This window comes from Bos taurus, chromosome 10, assembly GCF_002263795.3.
Source record: "Bos taurus isolate L1 Dominette 01449 registration number 42190680 breed Hereford chromosome 10, ARS-UCD2.0, whole genome shotgun sequence".
In the NCBI taxonomy this organism is placed as follows: domain Eukaryota; kingdom Metazoa; phylum Chordata; class Mammalia; order Artiodactyla; family Bovidae; genus Bos; species Bos taurus.
In genome coordinates this window covers 60028844-60050170 of record NC_037337.1, presented here as the reverse complement: position 1 = coordinate 60050170, position 21327 = coordinate 60028844, and the positions used below count along the sequence as shown (strand labels likewise).

General features: G+C 42.6%; 1 protein-coding gene across 1 annotated transcript in view; it reads left to right on the top strand.

Annotated features, from left to right (window-relative positions):
- Positions 1-21327, top strand: part of SLC27A2 (solute carrier family 27 member 2) — a 53986-nt gene that overhangs the window by 20486 nt on the left and 12173 nt on the right. The window contains exons 4-5 of the mRNA NM_001192863.1: positions 4406-4530; positions 18149-18343. Coding sequence (NP_001179792.1) covers positions 4406-4530; positions 18149-18343 — 320 coding nt within the window. The remainder of the gene's footprint in view (positions 1-4405; positions 4531-18148; positions 18344-21327) is intronic.

Here is a 21327-nt window from a genome sequence, read left to right as displayed (position 1 = left end):
CTCCCTTTTTTGAAAGTTAGAAGTCCGAAACTCAAGATGTCAGCAAGGCTACATTCCTTCTGGAAGCTTGTAGGGAAGAGTCCATTTTCTTGCCTTTCCTATCTCCCGGAGGCTGCTCACATTCTTTGGCTTGTAGCCCCTTTTTTCATCTTCAAAAATTTCACTCCAGGCTTTTGTTTTTGTCGTGCTTTCTCCTACTACTCTTGACCTTCTTGACTTCTTCTTATCAGCACCTTTGTGATTATATTGGTCTCTCCCAATCAGTTCAGTTCAGTTCAGTCACTCAGTAGTGTCCAAATCTTTGCTACCCCATGGACTGCAGCATGCCAGGCCTCCTTGTCCATCACCAACTCCCAGAGTTTACTCAAACTCATGTCCATTGAGTCAGTGATGCCATACAATCGTCTCATCCTCTGTCGTCCCCTTCTCCTCCCACCTGCAATCTTTCCCAGCATCAGGGTCTTTTCCAATGAGTCAACTCTTCGCATCAGGTGGCCAAAGTATTGGAGTTTCAGCTTCAGCATCAGTCCTTCCAATGAATATTCAGGACTGATTTCCTTTAGGATGGACTGGCTGGATCTCTTTGCAGTCCAAGGGACTATCAAGAGTCTTCTCCAACACCACAGTTCAAAAGCATCAATTCTTTGGCACTCAGCTTTCTTTTTGTCCAACTCTCACATCCATACATGACTACTGGAAAAACCATAGCTTTGACTAGATGGACCTTTGTTGGTAAAGTAATGTCTCTGCTTTTTAATATGCTGTCTAGGTTGGTCATAACTTTTCTTCCAAGGAGCAAGCGTCTTTTTATTTCATGGTTGCAGTCACCATCTGCAGTGATTTTGGAGTCCAAATAGTCTGTCACTGCTTCCCCATTCATTTGCCATGAAAAGACTCTGATGCTGGAAGGGATTGGGGGCAGGAGGAGAAGGGGACAACAGAGGATGAGATGACAGGATGGCATCACCAACTCGATGGACATGAGTTTGGGTAAACTCTGGGAGTTGGTGATGGACAGGGAGGCCTGGCGTGCTGCAATTCATGGGGTCACAAAGAGTCGGACACAACTGAGCAACTGAACTGAACTGAACTGAATGGGACCGGATGCCATGATCTTTGTTTTCTGAATGTTGAGTTTTAAGCCAACTTTTTCACTCTCCTCTTTCACTTTCATCAAGAGGCCCTTTAGTTCCTCTTCGATTTCTGCCATGAGGGTGGTATTATCTGCATATCTGAGGTTATTGATATTTCTCCCAGCAACCTTGATTCCAGCTAGTGCTTCATCCAGTCCAGCATTTCTCATGAAGTACTCTGTATATAAGTTAAATAAGCAATGTGGCAATATACAGCCTTGATGTACTCCTTTCCCTATTTGGAACCAGTCTGTTGTTCCATGTCCAGTTCTACTGTTGCTTCCTGAGCTGCATACTGATTTCTCAGGAGGCAGGTCAGATGGTCTGGTATTCCCATCTCTTTAAGAATTTTCCGCAGTTTGTTGTGATCCACACAGTCAAAGGCTTTGACATAGTCAATAAAGCAGAAGTAGATGTTTTTCTGGAACTCTCTTGCTTTTTTGAAGATACAGTAGATGTTGGCAATTTGAACACTGGTTCCTCTGCATTTTCTAAATCCAGCTTGAACATCTGGAAGTTCATGGTTCATATACTGTTGAAGCCTGGCTTTGAGAATTTTGAGCATTACTTTCCTATCATGTGAGATGAGTGCAATTGTGTGATGGTTTGAGCATTCTTTGGCATTGCATTTCTTTGGGATTGGAATGAAAACTGACCTTTTCCAGTCCTGTGGCCACTGCTGAGTTTTCCACATTTGCTGACATATTGAGTGCAGCACTTTCACAGCATCATCTTTTAGGATTTGAAATAGCTCAACTGGAATTCCATCACCTCCATTAGTTTTGTGCATAGTGATGCTTCCTAAGACCCACTTGACTTCACATTCCAGGATGTCTGGCTCTAGGTGAGTGATCACATCATCGTGATTATCTGAGTTGTGAAGATCTTTTTTGTATAGTTCTTCTATATATTCTTGCCATCTCTTCTTAATATCTTCTGCTTCTGTTAGGTCCATACCATTTCTGTCCTTGTTTGTGCCCATCTTTACATGAAATATTCCCTTGCTATCTCTAATTTTCTTGAAGCGATCTCTAGTCTTTTCCATTCTATTGCTTTCCTCTATTTCTTTGCATTGATCATTGAAGAAGGCTTTATTATCTTTCCTTGCTGTTCTTGGAACTCAGCATTAAAATGGGCATATCTTTCCTTTTCTGCTTTGCCTTTCACTTCTCTTCTTTTCTCAGCTATTTGTAAGGCCTCTTCAGACAACCATTTTGCCTTTTTGCATTTCTTTTTCTTGGGGATGGTCTTGATCCTTGCCTCCTGTACAATGTCATGAACCTCTGTCCATAGTTCTTCATGCACTCTATCAGATCTAATCCCTTGAATCTATTTGTCACTTCCACTGTATAATTGTAAGGGATTTGATTGTGGTCATACCTGAATGGTCTAGTGGTTTTCCCTACTTTCTTCAATTTAAATCTGAATTTGGCAATAAGGAGTTCATGATCTGAGCCACAGTTAGCTCCTGGTCTTATTTTTGCTGACTGTATAGAGCTTCTCCATCTGTAAGGAATATAATCAACCTGATTTCAGTGTTGACCATCTGGTGATGTCCATGTGTAGAGTCTTCTCTTGTGTTGTTGGAAGAGGGTGTTTGCTATGACCAGTGCATTCTCTCGGCAAAACTCTGTTAGCCTTTGACCTGCTTCATTTTGTACTCCAAGGCCAAATTTGCCTGTTACTCCAGGTATCTCTTGACTTCCTACTTTTGCATTCCAGTCCCCTATAATGAAAAGGACATCTTTTTTGGGTGTTAGTTCTAAAAGGTCTTGTAGGTCTTCATAGAACTATTCAACTTCAGCTTCTTCAGCCTTATTGGTTGGGGCATAGACTTGGATTACTGTGATATTGAATGGTTTGCCTTGGAAATGAACAGAGATCACTCTGTCGTTTTTGAGATTGCATCCAAGTACTGCATTTCAGACTTTTGTTGACTGTGATGGCTACTCCATTTCTTCTACGGGATTCTTGCCCACAGTAGTAGATACAATGGTCATCGGAGTTAAAATCACCCATTCCAGTCCATTTTAGTTCACTGATTCCTAAAATGTTGATGTTCACTCTTGCCATCTCCTGTTTGACCACTTCCAATTTGCCTTGATTCATGGACCTAACATTCCAGATTCCTATGCAATATTGCTCTTTACAGCATAGACTTTACTTCCATCCCCAGTCACATTCACAATGGGGTGTTGTTGTTGCTTTGGCTCCATCTCTTCATTCTTCCTGGAATTACTTCTCCACTAATCTCCAGTAGCATATCGGGCACCTTCGACCAAGGGAGTTCATCTTTCAGTGTCCTATCTTTTTGTCTTTCTTGTTGTTCATGGGGTTCTAAAGGCAAAAATACTGAAGTGGTTTGCCATTCCCTTCTCCAGTGGGCCACATTTTGTCAGAACTCTCCACCATGACCCATCCATCCTGGATGGCCCCACATGGCATGGCTCCTAGTTTCATTGAGTTAGACAATACTGTGGTCCATGTGATCAGATTGGTTAGTTTTCTGTGATTGTGGTTTTCAATCTATCTGCCCTCCCATGGAGAAGGATAATCTCCCCTTTCCAAGATCCATAGTTTAATCACATCTACATATTCCCTTTTGTCATGTAAGGTAGCATATTCATGGGTTCTAGAGATTAGGATGTGGATGTGTTGGGAACCATTATTCTGTCTATATCATCCACCATAGAAGACTATCTCCTGCTTGCTCAAGACACTTACAAACTCTCCAGGATTGCAAGCCTAGCTGCTTCTCCAGGTTCATCTCCTTTGACCCACCCACCTTTCACCACTTTGGTCACAGACCAACTGAATCTTGGCCATCCCCCAACCTTCTGGACCATCCTTTATGTTCTTGTTTTTTCCTCTGCCAGGAATTCTCTCATTTTTCTTCATATTCATTTCTCAAGACCTAATTCAAATCCTACCTTTTTAAAAATATGTCTTTCTCAGCCCTTGCCCAGGAAAAATTAATCTACCTCCCCCAACACACACACACCCCCCCTTAGGGCTTCACTGGACTGTGTTTATTTATTGCAAGCTGACTTTTACTAGAAAATTTTATGTCTTCTCCCCCACTATACTGTAATCTCCTATTGAATAAAACCATGTCTTATTCTTTTTTTTTTTTTTTTTTTGCATTGAATATAGTTGGTCCCTAATACTTGTTTATGAATGTAATTCACATATAAATTTCAAAAGTGAAAAATATAACTTGGGACTTTTTTGGTAGCATTCCTTTATTGGTACCTTTTATTCCTTCTCGCTAGGTGCTACTCTTGTTTTGCGGACCAAATTTTCAGCCAGCCAGTTTTGGGATGACTGCAGAAAATATAACATCACTGTCATTCAGTATATTGGTGAACTGCTTCGATATTTATGCAACTGTCCTGAGGTAACACTTCCTATGTTTCATTATCTTTTTGAAATGCTTAAGATGGGAATGCAAGTCACTTTGGATCATGCTAGGTTTCAACTGCTTCTTATATATCAGTTTTCAGTTTATACTATAGTTTTTCATTATAAAGTTCTTGGCAGCACACCTACCATAAGGAATTTGTTGGTTAGTGTGTTAGTGGCTCAGTCATGTCCAACTCTTTGCAACTCCATGGACTGTAGCCAGTTGGGCACCTCTGTCCATGGAATTCTCCAGGCAAGAATAATGGAGTGGGTGGCCATTCCCTTATTCAGTGGATCTTCCAGACCCAGGGATCAAACCCGGGTCTCCTGCATTGCAGGCAGATTCTTTATTGTCTGAGCCACCAGGAAAGCCATTACTTGATGGCAATCATTGTAATAGGGTTTCCCAGGCACCTCAGTCGTAAAGAATTTGCCTGCCAAGCAGGAAGCACAGGTTCCATCCCTGGGTCGGGAAGACCTCTGGAGAAGGGAATGGCAACCCATTCCAGTATTCTTGCCTGGAGAATTCCATGGACAGAGGAGTCTGACAGTCTACAGTCCCTGAGGTCACAAAAGTCAGATATGACCGAGCATGCACACAAAGCAAAGTTGCTGTGATAACATTATTCCCTACCTTTGTATCTGTTTTCATACTTTACCCTCTACCCAGCACATCCTCTGCTTCCTTCTCTACTTGTTTAAACCCTACTCACTGTCAAAGCCCAGCTTCAGTGACACCTCACATGTTAAACTTAGGTGAGTCACCCAACAGAAGTCATTGCTTCCTTCCTTCCATTCATTTTCTCCTCCTTTGTGGCCCTTGTCACTTTGCAGGTGTTGGTCTTCATGCCTCCCATGGGGCCACATCTCATCGCCTTGCCCTCTTATACCACATTCATGCAGAAAACTTTTACTTAATGTTGCTTAGTGAATAAACTTAGGAACCATCTGACCAAATCTGTTACCAAGCTTAGAACAGATGTCCCAAGATAATAACTCCAAGTACTGTGGATCTTCCCTGCCTGTAGATACCCGCATATCTTGATGGGGTTGTTTGAAAGAGCTCGTTCTGTTCAGGTTCTCAGCTCTCATCAGAGAGGGCAGCCTGCCTGGGACCACATCAAGGTCCCAATTTTTTACACCCATTATTTTGCACCCACTCATTCTTTACACCTGTGCACCATAGGATGTTTAATAGCATCCTTGGCTTTTACACAGGACATGCCAGTGATACCCTCCCCATCCTCCCAGGTCATCATAATCAAAATGTCTTCAGACATTGCCAGATATCCCCTGGCAGGCAAAATCAACCCTTCATTCAGATCAGATCAGATCAGTCGCTCAGTTGCGTCCGACTCTTTGCAACCCCATGAATCGCAGCACACCAGGCCTCCCTGTCCATCACCAACTCCCAGAGTTCACCCAGACTCACGTCCATCGAGTCAGTGATGCCATCCAGCCATCTCATCCTCTTTCGTCCCCTTATCCTCTTGCCCCCAATCCCTCCCAACATCAGAGTCTTTTCCAATAAGTCAACTCTTCGCATGAGGTGCCCAAAGTACTGGAGTTTCAGCTTTAGCATCATTCCTTCCAAAGAAATCCCGGGGCTAATCTGTTTCAGAATGGACTGGTTGGATCTCCTTGCAGTCCAAGGGACTCTCAAGAGTCTTCTCCAACACCACAGTTCAAAAGCATCAATTCTTCAGCACTCAGCCTTCTTCACAGTCCAACTCTCACATCCATACATGACCACAGGAAAAACCATAGCCTTGACTAGACAGACCTCTGTTGGCAAAGTAATGTCTCTGCTTTTGAATATGCTATCTAGGTTGGTCATAACTTTCCTTCCAAGGAGTAACCCTTCATTAGGACCACTAAACTAGACAATGCAGTAAACTCACCAGATTCTACTTTCTTTAATCCTTTTACTCATCAAAAGAAAACAAACTCAAAGGATCACTAAGTTGATCAACTGCTATTTATAAGCACCAGTTATGCTCAGTTTAGGAGAAGGCAATGGCACCCCACTCCAGTACTCTTGCCTGGAAAATCCCAGGCAAGATTAGTAGGCTGCAGTCCATGCGGTCGCTAAGAGTCGGACACAACTGAGCGACTTCACTTTCACTTTTTACTTTCATGCATTGCAGAAGGAAAAATGGCAACCCACTCCAGTGTTCTTGCCTGGAGAATCCCAGGGACGGGGGAGCCTGGTGGGTTGCGGTCCATGGGGTCGCACAGAGTCAGACACGACTGAGGTGACTTAGCAGTAGCAGTAACAGTATGTTCAGTTTATATATAGGCTATCTTAGAAATGTTGTAGATCCAGTTCTAGACCATCACAACAAAGCAAATTCCACAATAAAGCAAGTTACATGAATGTTTTGGTTTCCGAGTACACATAAAAGTTATGTTTATACCATGCTGTAGTCTATTAAGTATGCAATAGCATTATATCTTTAAAAAGCAGTGTATATACCTTAATTCCTACCTTAAGTAGGAAGTCAAGAAACACCTGGACTAACAGGCAAATTTGGCCTTGGAATATGGAATGAAGCAGGGCAAAGACTATTAGGGTTTTGCCAAGAAAATGCACTGGTCATAGCAAACATCCTCTTCCAACAACACAAAAGAGACTCTACACATGGACATCACCAGATGGTCAACACTGAAATCAGATTGATTATGTTCTTTGCAGCCAAAGATAGAGAAGCTCTATACAGTCAACAAAAACAAGACCAGGAGCTAACTGTGGCTCTGATCATGAACTCCTTATTGCCAAATTCAGATTTAAATTGAAGAAAGTAGGGAAAACCACTAGACCATTCAGGTATGACCTAAATCAAATCCCTTATGATTATACAGTGGAAGTGAGAAATAGATTTAAGGGACTAGATCTGATAGATAGAGTGCCTGATGAACTATGGATGGAGGCTCATGACATTGTACAGTAGACAGGGATCAAGACCATCCCCATGGAAAAGAAATGCAAAAAAGCAAAATGGCTGTCTGGGGAGGCCTTACAAATAGCTGTGAAAAGAAGAGAAGTGAAAAGCAAAGAAGAAAAGGAAAGATATAAGCATCTGAATGCAGAGTTCCAAAGAATAGCAAGAAAAGATAAGAAAGCCTTCCTCAGCGATCAATGCAAAGAAATAGAGGAAAACAACAGAATGGGAAAGACTAGAGATCTCTTCAAGAAAATCAGAGATACCAAGGGAACATTTCATGCAAAGATGGGCTCGATAAAGGACAGAAATGGTATGGACCTAACAGAAGCAGAAGATATTAAGAAGAGGTGGCAGGTACAGAAGAACTGTACAAAAAAGATCTTCATGACCAAGATAATCACGATGGTGTGATCACTCACCTAGAGCCAGACATCCTGGAATGTGAAGTCAAGTGGGCCTTAGAAAGCATCACTACGAACAAAGCTAGTGGAGGTGATGGAATTCCAGTTGAGCTATTTCAAATCCTGAAAGATGATGTTGTGAAAGTGCTTTGGAAAACTCAGCAGTGTCCACAAGACTGGAAAAGGTCAGTTTTCATTCCAATCCCAAAGAAAGTCAATGCAAAAGAATGCTCAAATTACCACACAATTGCACTCATCTCACATGCTAGTAAAGTAATGCTCAAAATTCTCCAAGCCAGGCTTCAGCAATACGTGAACCGTGAACTTCCAGATGTTCAAGCTGGTTTTAGAAAAGGCAGAGGAACCAGACAGAGATCAAATTGCCATACCCGCTGGATCATGGAAAAAGCAAGAGAGTTCCAGAAAAACATCTATTTCTGCTTTATTGACTATGCCAAAGCCTTTGACTGTGTGGATCACAATAAACTGTGGAAAATTCTTAAAGAGATGAGAATACCAGACCACCTGACCTGCCTCTTGAGAAATCTGTATGCAGGTCAGGAAGCAACAGTTAGAACTGGACATGGAACAACAGACTGGTTCCAAATAGGAAAAGGAATACGTCAAGGCTGTATATTGTCACCCTGTTTATTTAACTTATATGTAGAGTACATCATGAAAAACACTGGGCTGGAAGAAGCACAAGCTAGAATCAAGATTTCTGGGAGAAATATCAATAACCTCAGATAGGCAGATGACACCACCCTTATGGCCAAAAGTGAAGAGGAACTAAAATGCCTCTTGATGAAAGTGAAAGAGGAGAGTGAAAAAGTTGGCTTAAAGTTCAACATTCAGAAAACAAAGATCATGGCATCTGGTCCCATCACTTCATGGCAAATAGATGGGGAAACAGTGGAAACAGTGTCAGACTTTATTTTGGGGGGCTCCAAAATCACCGCAGATGGTGACTGCAGCCATGAAATTAAAAGATGCTTACTCCTTGGAAGGAAAGTTATAACCAACCTAGATAGCATATTCAAAAGCAGAGACATTACTTTGCCAACAAAGGTCTGTCTAGTCAAGGCTATGGTTTTTCCAGTGGTCATGTATGGGTGTGAGAGTTGGACTGTGAAGAAAGCTGAGCGCCGAAGAATTGATGCTTTTGAACTGTGGTGTTGGAGAAGACTCTTGAGAGTCCCCTGGACTGCAAGGAGATCCAACCAGTCCATTCTGAAGGAGATCAGCCCTGGGATTTCTTTGGAAGGAATGATGCTAAAGCTGAAACTCCAGTACTTTGGGCACCTCATGCGAAGAGTTGACTTATTGGAAAAGACTCTGATGCTGGGAGGGATTGGGGGCAGGAGGATAAGGGGACGAAAGAGGATGAGATGGCTGGATTTCATCACCGACTCAATGGACCTGAGTCTGAGTGAACTCTGAGAATTGATGATAGACAGGGAGGCCTGGCGTGCTGCGATTCATGGAGTCACAAAGATTCGGACATGACTGAGCGACTGAATTGACCGACTGATACTTGAATTTTAAATACTTTATTGCTAAAAATGTTAACCATCATCTGATAATGCTGGCTTGCCACCAACCTTCAATTTGTGGGGGAAAAAAAAAAGAAGTATCTGCAAAGCACAATGAAGCAGGGTATGCCTGTAACAGAAGCAGTGTGACATAAAGAAGTATAAGATGCTCTTGCCTTAGTTCTTTCTCTTCTTACTTCATGTGGTCTCTGCCCACATGTCACTTCATTAGAGAGATCCTTCCTACTAATTCTCAAGCATCCCATCCTGCCCCTTACCATGCATCTGTGGGTTACTGCTTTCTGTGCCACTGTCACTCCTGACAGAGTGCAGGTTTGTATGACTGTTGTCTTTCTCCTCCAGTTAAATGAAAGCTCCATGCACCAGGGGCTTTGTTGATTGCCAGATCTCTGGCACTGAGATCTATATCTGGCACATTCTAGGCATCAACAAATTTTGCTGAATGAACCTCTAAATTCTTGCTCCTGAAAGATATGTAATTGACTTGAGGGAAGTAATGTGTTCCGCAAAAATATTTGGGCTTAGCACACATTATTCTAATTCATGAGGCAGATTCAACAGATTTCCTGAGGGTCATAATTAGCTATGAGTTGGGTGAGGACCTTTCCCATAGCAATTTTTGTTGATGTCATTATTGAGTCTTTTTCACATTAATATTCCACCTGGTGTGGAAGATTGCATGCCTCTGTATCAAACCCCGGAGAAGGCAGTGGCACCCCACTCCTGTAGTCTTGCCTGGAAAATCCCATGGGCAGAGGAGCCTGGTAGGCTGCAGTCCATGGGGTTGCAAAGAGTCGGACACGACTGCGTGACTTCCCTTTCACTTTTCACTTTCATGCATTGGAGAAGGAAATGGCAACCCACTCCAGTGTTCTTGCCTGGAGAATCCCAGGGACAGGGGAGCCTGGTGGGCTGCTGTCTGTGGGGTTGCACAGAGTTGGACATGACTGAAGTGACTTAGCAGCAGCAGCAGCAGCAGTATCAAACCCCAGAAATCCATATAGGGCCCTGCTGTTTGGCTTTTCTTCTCTTGTCAGTTCTTCTCTTGTTCTTCTTAAAAACACTTCCTTGTCAGTTAGAAGTCTCCTGGGGGAGGGGGCATGTTAGGTTTTTTCCTGTTAGTTCTAAGGGGCACCACCTTTGGAGTTGAGGAAAATAAACACGTTCGTATGTCACTTTTTCAGGTTCATACACATACACGCACTTCCACATTTCCTTTTTATTAATATTGTCTCAGATGCTGGAAAGCATTCAGTTTGATTGGAGTTTTACATCATCAAAATATATTATGATTTGTTGTATAATAGTAGTACATGGACAACCTCTAATCTAGAAAGAGATTTGGAGTTTCTGTTTGCCCTTGATTTACCCCACCCCTGAGTTCTGGTCTGGTTTGTCTGGAAAATACTTATTAGTATTGTAAGAAATGCTCAAAGTCATCTCAAAAAACCTTCAGTTGAAGATTTTTTAAATGTTATGATCTTTTGTATAGAAAATGCAAATCAAAAATGCAGTGAGGTAGCATAGTGGTCAGAATGGCCATCATCAAAAAAATCTACAAACAATAAATGCTGGAGAGGGTGTGAAGAAGAGGGAACCCTCCTATAGTGTTGGTGGGAATGTAAATTGGTACAGCCACTCTGGAGAACAGTATGGAGATTCCTTGAAAAACTAAAAATAGAGCTACCGTTTGACCCATCAATCCCACTCCTGGGCTTATATCCAGAGTAAAACATGGTCCAAAAGGGTACATGCACCCCAGTGTCCACTGCAGCAGTTTACAGTAGCCAAGGCATGGAAGCAACCTAAATGTCCATCAACAGAGGGATGGATAAAGATGTGGCACATGTATATAATAGAATATTACTCAGCCATTTAAAAGAATGACATAATGCCATTTGCAGCAATATGGATGACCTAGAGGGTGTCATACTGAGTGAAGTGAGTCAGACAGTGAAAGAGAAATATCCTATGTTATCAGTTAAATATGGAATCTTAAAAGAAATATATAAATGAACTCATTTACAAAACGGAAATAGACTCACAGACTTAAAGAACAAATTTATGGTTGCCGGCGGGGGAAGGAATAACTAGGGAGCTTGGCATCGACATGTACACAGTGCTATATTTAAAATGGATAACCAGCAAAGACCCACTCTATAGCGCAGGGAACTCTGCTCAAGATTATATAACAACCTAAATGGGAAAATAATTTTTAAAAGATTAGAAACATGTATATGTATAACTGAATCATTTTTATGTACATCTGAAATTTTCACAGCATTGTTAATCAACTATACTCCACTAAAAAATAAAAAGTTAAAAAAGAGGAGATGATAGATATGTACAATAATATACTACTCAGCTATAAAAAAAGAATGAAATATTGCCATTTGCAGCAATAACAACAAAAGTGGATATAAACTAAAACTGATGGTGGAAGGCTTGCATTAATGTCATCAGAAATGCCCTCAGCCTTCGAGCTCCTGAAATAGGCTGATCCTGGAGCGGCTAACTCTACCGTCAGCCCCCAGGCATTGGATATCAGGGAGGCAACTCCTACCCTAGCTAAGCATATGAACCAAATGACACCCATCCACAGAATGACCTGGTTCATCAGGAGAATCTGGGGCAATGTTGAGAAGATGCTTCTCCTCCCTCTCCTAAGTCACGTTCAGTAGCTCCCTTGGTAAAGTAGAGGACTAGGGAGAAATGCACCAGCCACCCTAGGGCAGGAGTTCAGTTTATTACAGTACATTAGTCAGTACCTTAACAGACTTAATGTAGTGCTTAAGAGCAAGGACTCTGGAGGCAGCAGGTCTGAACTCTGACCATTTGAGCAGCATAGTCAACCTCTCTCAATCTTTTATCAGAGACAGGAGATTTATGGTCTGGGGAAGACCTAGAGAAGCTCTGAACTTCTCACGGACCCTAGGAGCAGAAGAGGGCAGGGGTTGAGGCACTGAGAGCAGAGATTGAGTAATTGTCTGCTTACTGACCAGCTCCCTTGCCCTGCACAGCTTTCAGAACTCTGGCTGTAAGTGATGCTTGCAGGCAAGACGTCGGAGGAGAGCTGTGCTTTGTTGTTGCTGTTCAGTCCCCTAGTTGTGTCTGTCTCTTCTCGATCCTATGGACTGCAGCACGCCAGGCTTCCCTGACCCTCACCACCTCCTGGAGTTTGCCCAAGTTCATGTCCATTGCATTGGTGATGCCATCCAGCCATCTTAGGGAGTTATTCTTAGGGAGAACTAAACTTTCCCAGAAAAGAAACTGGCCATTGGCTCACTGCCACTTCACTAGACAAGCAGCTCGAGCATCTTTTGGTTGCCTTGTGTGTGTCAGTTGCTTCATTGGTATCCAACTCTGTGTGACCCCATGGGCTGTAACCCATCAGGCTCCTCTGTCCATGGGATTCTCCAGGCAAGAATACTGGAGTGGGTTGCCGTGCCCTCCTCCAGGGGATCTTCCCAACCCAGGGATCGAACCTGCGTCTTTTATGTCTCCTACATTGGCAGGTGGGTTCTTTACCACTTAGTGCCACCTGGGTTGTCTTACTCCTAAATATGAACAGATTCCAAAGGAAAACCTCTAACAGGAAAGATCATTTTTAAAAAAGAAGAAGAAAGAGCATTAATTCAGACAGTAGAAGATGACTTCCAGAAATCAATAATTAATATTCTCAGAAATGTTACAGAAGATATTATATCCATACACCAAAAATAGTATGCTACTAAAAAAGCCAGAATAATGCCTTCTGAAAAATAAAAATATGATTTAAAAATTACTTAATCCATAGAAAAGTTGGCAGATAAAGTTGAGTAATCTTATAGGAAATTGGAGGAAAGATAAAGTGATGGACATGAGTGTAAACAAAATAAGAAAATTAGAGGATCCAAAAGATTCAGTATCTGATTAATAGGACATTAGGGAAAGGATAGCAAAAATGGAGAGGAGGAAATTGTTAAGAAATAACAGAAGAAAACTTCCCAAAACTGAAGGATGCATTGAAAGGGCTAATTGAGTACCTAAGAAAATGAGTGGAATTTTTTTTTAATGCTTAAACTACACTATGATGTTATTTAAGACTATCAAAAGAGAGAGAGGATTCTATACGAATAACATTTGACTTGCCAACAGCAACACTCAAGCTGGAAGACACAGGAAGCTGTGCCTTCAAAATTCTAAGTAAACATTATTAACGATCTAGAATTTTATATACAACCAAATTATTAATCAAGTGTAAAATAAGATTTTCAGACATTCAAAGTTTAAAAAAAAAAAAAAACCTTACCTCCTGTATACCCTCCTTTAGGAAGTTCCTAGAGAAAGTATTCCATCCAAACAGGAGAGTAAAAAAAGAAAAAGGAAGACCCAGAATCCAGGGAAAAGAGACAAAGGATATTCCTACGCCTGGAGAACAACTAGTCCAGATTGGAACAAAAGGATAAAAGGAAGAAAAATGGAAAGAAGGAAATGTATCGTCTGATAGAAGGAGTATTGTATTTAGATGCTTTTGGAGGATAAGGAAAGAACTATAAATAAAAACTAAGAAAATCAAACAAATGGGCAGGGAGGAAATTATTCCTAGGAAAAACAAACATTTGTTCAAGAATTTGTTCATAGTATGTTACTGAGTTCATCAGTGGTGAGTTAGGGGCAGAATAATGTGAACATTTAATATTGTTTTAACAAAAAATTGTGATATTGGAAAATTGAGAGAGAGTTTAATCCCCATCCAGTACAATGCTGCTGCTGCTGCTACTGCTGCTGCTGCTAAGTCGCTTCAGTCGTGTCCGACTCTGTGTGACCCCATAGACGGCAGCCCATGAGGCTCCCCCGTCCCTGGGATTCTCCAGGCAAGAACACTGGAGTGGGTTGCCATTTCCTTCTCCAATGCATGAAAGTGAAAAGTGAAAGTGAAGTCGCTGAGTCTTGTCTGACTCTTAGTGACCCCATGGACTTCGGCCCACCAGGCTCCTCTGTCCATGGGATTTTCCAGGTGAGAGTACTGGAGTGGGGTGCCATTGCCTTCTCTGTCCAGCACAATGGGAAATCAGTAAATAATGTCTAAAGTGTTTACTCAAAAGATAGCAGATATTTTCATTTAGAAACACAGAGGTGAGAAGCAGCAGCAACAAGCATTAAAAGCATCTGCCTCTGGGTAGTAGGCTGGAGTCAAAGGATAAAGACAGATAAATGGAATAACATTTCTTCTTGTAAAAGCCTTTCAGTACTGTTGGGTCCTTAAACTCTGTGTGTGAGTGTATGTGTTGCTTTTTTTTAACTGAGGAAAAGCATGCTCTCCGAAGTCATATAAATTTGGATTTGAATTTTGGGTCAACTGTGTTTCTACCTGTGTGATCTTGGGCAAGTTACTTTAAACTTTTCAAAGTTCTGTTTCCTCAACTGTAATCTGAGGCAAATACTTGATTATCTCTCACATTTCAGTAGGGCTCCTTCAGACCTTAGATAATACAGGACAATTTCCTGACACATAGCAAAACCCTCAATAAAAGTCTTCTGCTTTCTCTGATTACCTGGCACCCTGCACCCTCTCTCAACACCCTGACCTCTGACCCTTCATCAGTCATTCAATCCGTGATGGATTAAAATGCCCCAGGTGTGTTTGCATGTTGCACCTCACCTGTAACGTGGAATAGAATGTTTGATCTTTGTTTAAAAAAACAAATGAGCAGGTGACCCTTGACCTAAAATACAGTTCCTCTGGGGAGTGGCTCTGGTGATGAGGAAATTCCAAAAAGAGAAACACTGCTACTCGCAAGCCCTGGTGATCAAAAGCTTAGGTGAGAACCAGACATCTCCAAAGGCTTCAAGAACTCTCAAACATTTCCAGCCTACAGCCTTAATCCCTTTTGCTGGTGTAAATGGATCTCTCGGTTATGATGAACACTGAGCTGGTGGTATTATGACTGTGAGCCCAGCTACCTGGCACCTGCAGGTGACAGATGCACCTGTGAGGCCAGCCCACTTCCCACATTTCAGAGCGCTGCAGCCTCCTGTATCCTAAGCTCTCCCCGCTGTGGATGTCCCAGCTGTTAACTGTTGAACAGGATGGCTGGTGTTTTCATGGCGGAGGTTATGTCTTCTTTTACTACTGGAATTACACTCTATGCCAAGCACAGGGCCAGGCACTATGGACGATATATAGAGAGATTTGGACTCAAAGGAGCTTACAGTCTAATTAGACAAAGAAATGAACTAACAGGGCAATGGTGGGCTGCATGTAGAAGAAGTAAAGTCTCAGGTTTACACACTGAATTGCTACTCTTGAACTTCTCACGCAGGCCTGGGGACCAAGTCAGGCGGTATTTTTAAGCAAGTATTTTTGATGTTTTATTCCCAGAGTGGCAGTGAGGCACACCAGTGTGGGGGCAAGGATAGTCTTTGGAAAGCTGACAGTCCTTGCTGAGGAATAGTGCCTTATAAACAAGGTGACCCCATCTATAAATCACTATCCAAACAGGGCCATTTGAGAGCAGAAGGCGTGTCACTAAGAAGCACATCGGAACAATAGGTGTAAACCAGAACCGGCCCTGGCAAACCAGATGTATGCTGTCCTGACTGCTGTTGTTGTTGTTTTAATCGCCAAGTCGTGTCCAACTCTTTTGAAACCCTGTAGACTATAGCCCACCAGGCTCCTCTGTCCATGGGATTTCCCAGGCAAGAGTACTGGAGTGGGTTGCCTTTTCCTTCTCCAGGGAATCTTCCCCACCCAGGGATGAAACTTCTGTCTCCTGCATTGGCAGAAGGATTCTTTACCACTGAGCCACCTGCAAAGCCCATCCTGACTCATCGGTACTTGATAATTATAAAAGGGATCCAAGTAACCTAGGGACCAAGACAGCTGATGAAGAGAATAGGTTCCCGCTCAGAACAAGTAGATTCTTGCAAGTTCAGAAGGCTTCTCGGGTAAGACTCCTCAATACACTGGTTAAGAACCACTGGCTCAGATTTCCCTGGTGGTCCAGGGGTTAAGAATCTGCACTTCCACTGCGGAGGGTGCAGGTTCGATCCCTAATTGGGGAACTAATATCCTGCAAGCCATGTGGTGGGGCCAAAAAAAAGAGCCACTGGCATCAAGCCCCTAGTCTGTCTCTCTGCCTACACATTTCCTCCTCATAAGACTGCACAAGGGGCCCGCTTTTAACTAGGGACAGGTATTGTCCACCTCTCTGGTTAGGTCTCCTGAAAGAACTTTATCACTTGAATTTTGACCAAGGCGCTACTTAAAAATTAAGTGCTCACACACTGCTCCACTGGCTCCTTGACACCTCTCGCATGGAAACCATTCAAGTTTTGTTTGGTTTGGTTTTTAACCACCGGATCAAAGGTTCTCCCCTTGTCAGAGAACTGCCAGCCTCTCACTGCAAACAGTTTTTTTTTTTTTTTTCCAGAAAGGATCTCTTATTCCAAAATCATTTCACAGTGATTTCACAGAATAAGAAATAATGTAGAAATGCTCTTCAGAATATTTGCTCTTTTAAGCAAATCGCCATTCAGTTAACGAGATTTATATTTGACAGGAGAGGAGAACCATCGTCACCTAGCACTTTCACCTCTCTCCATCCTGTTTTCTCTTAGAGTAAAGGTCATTAAGATATACATTTTGCAAGTTAAAATTATACTTATTTACCTGCTCCTCCCTCCAAGCTGTGATCTCCTGACCTCAATCAAATGCCTCATTAATATAAAATATCATTAAAATTACCTAAGGTTCAGGCATATTTATAGGGTCTCATAAATGTGGTTGAATGGAAAACAGCCCAGTTCTTATCCACCTCTCTTGCTTGATACAAGCTCAGCTTTCAGTTCTTAGACTCAAAACAGCTTTTCCATTGTGATTTCTATTTATAGCAAAGCATATTCCTCCAGGCCACCTGAGGCAGCTGGAAGCCAGTTCCCTCCCCCCTTATCCCCTCCCCTGTTGGTTCAGCTCCACCTGCTCTTGTGGAGCTTGATCACCTGGTCTCTCTAGACAATGAATGCGTGAACAAGAGTCTTCTCTCCAGTACCACCAGGCCCTCACAGGAGTGCTCTTGGATGACTCTATAGAAATGATTCTCTCTCTCTCTCCCTGGACTGTGTTCCCATTTTCTTCTTCATTATCAAGTGAAGACTATAGCTTCAGGTTGTGTCGCTCTCTGACAGACCTCTTCCCATGACACCTACAATTCACTGAGATTCGCCAGCCTCATCAAGAGAACAATCAACATGCACAGGGAGCTCAGCTCGGTGCTCTGTGATGACCTAGAGGGGTGGGACAGCGGTCCAGGAGGGAAGGGATATATGTATACATGTAGCTGATTCACATCATTGTACAGCAGAAACTAACATAACATTGTAACATAATTATACCCCAATATACAAAAAGGAAAACAACATGTGACTCAAGCTTCAAATTGGATGGGGATTAAATACTGGCTTCATTTAGTTTCCTGTCCAGTTGTCTCATACCACCTCTTAAAAATCAAAATGGGAAAATACAAGTCTTTTGGCTATTAAGTTCCCAGTGTCGGCCCAGACTGTGTTTGGGAGTTGGGGGGTGGGTATAATATGTGTGGGGGACAATAAAGGCATGCACTAAGGTCAATTCATAACCAACATAAATATGTAGAAACACAAAGGCCATTATTAATATGCAAGTACAGCCTCCCAAGATGTTTCAGTTTGGTCTCTTCTTTCTCCTGCTACAGAAACCAAACGATCGTGACCACAAAGTCAGACTGGCAATGGGAAATGGCTTACGAGCAGATGTGTGGAGAGAATTCGTCAGGAGATTTGGGGATATTCACATTAATGAGTTCTATGCTTCCACTGAAGGCAATATCGGATTTATGAATTACACGAGAAAAATTGGTGCGGTTGGAAGAGTAAACTACCTACAGAAAGTAAGTATATTGGAAAATGAGGGCATCTCCAGCCAGCTTTCAGTACATGGAGATTTCTTGAAAGCTGTATCATGATGATGCTCTTATTAGAATTCCATGACCCATCCGTATCACCAAGAGAGGTTTTGCTCATTCTCTATGACAATGACCTAAAAATGACAGGGTCCTTTAATTTTAACATAGTAATTTCTATTAATGACAATCCACTATGATTTTCCATCTGTAACTTGTGTGAAGTCTTCTAATGCCATTTATACTTGTATATGTTAAAACACTTGAATGTTACCAGTTCTGTATGTTAACTACACACTGTGAAATGTGGTATTTCTCTTTCATTGTGACATGTGTTACCATCAAGAGGCTGGTGGGGGGTCTTTTTATACATATAGGTGCAGGGCCCTGTCCCCAGAGCTTTAGAAGGAGGGATACCTTGTGTTCACCTTTGTTCAAAGGAGGGCTTCCCTGGTGGCTCAGAGGTTAAAGCGTCTGCCTGCAATGTTGGAGACCTGGGTTCAATACCTGGGTTGGGAAGATCCCCTTGAGAAGGAAATGGCAACCCATTCCAGTATTCTTGCCTGGAGAATCCCATGGATGGAGGAGCCTGGCAGGCTATAGTCCATGGGGTCGCAAAGAGTCGGACATGACTGAGCAATTTCACTTTCTTTTGTTCAAAGGAGGGTGGGCCCAGACATCAGTATTTTTTTTAGTATTTTTAGAAATAAAGTTTTTAATTGGAGGATAATGGCTTTATAATATTGTGCTGGTTTCTGCCATACAACAACATGGATCAGCTAATCTTCTGTCTTGAACCTCCCTCCCACCCACCTCATATGCCACCCTTAGTGTGTGTGTGTGTGTGTGTGTATAGGGAGGTGTGTGTGTGTGTGTGTGTGTGTGTGTGTGTGTGTCTTCTGTCTTCTGTCTTGAACCTCCCTCCCACCCACCTCATATCTGTCTTGAACCTCCCTCCCACCCACCTCATATCCTACCCTTCTAGGTAGTATTTTTTTAAAGCTATTCAACCAAGATTAAGAAGTGCTCCTTTGAGAGAACCAGAATGCATCGAGTTCTAGGCTCTTGTGAACAATTGTGTTCACCTGGTAACCACACCGGGCTTCCCAGGTGGTGCTAGTGGTAAAGAACCCGCCTGCCACTGCAGGAGACTAAGAGACGCAGGTTCCATCCCTGGGTTGGGAAGATCCCCTGGAGGAGGGCATGGCAGCCCACTCCAGTATTCTTGCCTGGAGAATCCCATGGACAGAGGAGCCTGGCGGGCTACAGTCCATAGTGTCACACAGAGTTGGACACGACTGAAGTGACTTAGCACCACGCCACAGTAACTATACCAGAAAGATATTTCTTATGTGTAAGCCAGCTCATGCAGCATTTTCTTTTCCCTCTCAGTCATTTTATTGCCTCATCTCCAGACAATCTCTTTGCCTTTTATTGTGTCTGAGCAGTCAGTCTTCCAGATGACCACCTATTCTGCAAAATTCCAGAAACATTCAGTAAATGCTGAATCTTCACTGGCTTGAGCAGTCATTACTGTTGTTATGTCTCGAGCACCTCATCCTGCCTGGGCATGAAACGGCCACACCAGAGCTCCCAGGCAACCGACGCCCCCAGGGACTGACCAGCCAAGTACAGAGGACAATAGTCCTCGTGCGTAAGAGAGCTGGCCCAAGAGACCAAATTCCACTACCATCCCAGACCAGCCCAAGTTCATGCCCTTTCCCATAATCATGCCTCAACTTCAGAAATAAAACAAAAAGGGAAAATATAGAGCCTAGTGCCTAGCCCAAACTTAGGTAATAAGGGGAAAGAGTTGTTGAAAGAATTACATTAGATAGAATATAGCCCAATGCCTGCCATATAATAGCCTTGAATAGCTGTAAAGATTATTATCGTTCCATTCTTTGTATCCTGGCCTGATCTCCTGGGATTTCCAAGTCCAAGGCACCTCTCTAACAATAACAGCCAAGGCTGCACTACACATGTCCCTCCACTGTCCTCTATACCTGTGCCACCCAGTACAGTAGCCACTAGCTACACGTGGCTATTTAAATTATGTCAATTTTTAATCAGTTCTTCATTTGACCTAGCCACATTTCAAGTGCTTAGTAGCCACATGTGTTTAGTGACTACCACATTGAGTAGTACAGTTATAGAACATTTCCATCACATAGAAGATTCTACTGGGCAGCTCTACTACAGACTTGAGAATCACTGTTGAGAGGGTCAGTCTTCTCTAGTCAGGGTCAGGCCAACCTGGATGAGTCCAAACCTTGGAGACCCAGGATAAATGTGGTTCAAAAACAAGAGAGGGCAGATAGCTGAGCTGAGGCCTGGTGCAAGATATCTATGTTGTCACTTAGGTGTTAGTCACTCAAATGTGTCTGACACTTTGCGACCCCATGGACCATAGCCCACCAGGCTCCTCTGTCCATGGGATTCTCCAGGTAAGAATACTGGAGAGGGTTGCCATTCCCTTCTCCAGGGGATCTTCACAACCCAGGAACTGAACCTGAGTCTCCTGCATTGCAGGCAGATTCATTACCATCTGAGCCACTAGGGCACTACTGACACTCAAAAACATGAGTTGCAGGGACTTCTCTACTGGTCCAGAGGTTAAGATTTCACCTTCCAATGCAAGGGGTGCAGGCTCAACTCCTGGTTGAGGAGCTAAGATCCCATATGCCTCGCAGCCTAAAAACCAAAACATAAAACAGAAGTAATATTATAACAAATTCAATAAAGACTTTTAAAATAGTCCACATCAAAAAAGATATCTTTTAAGACAGTGAGTTTCAGGGAAACATTCAAACCAAACCTGAGCACTTGAGAAGCTGATGTTGTGTATTACTAGTTCTTCCCTTCTCATCCACTGATTGCCATGTGTTGTCATTTTCTACTTTAAACAAAACCATATTTTTTAACTAAAAAAAAAAAAAGAAGATTACCATACATTTGATAGGGAAAGAAGC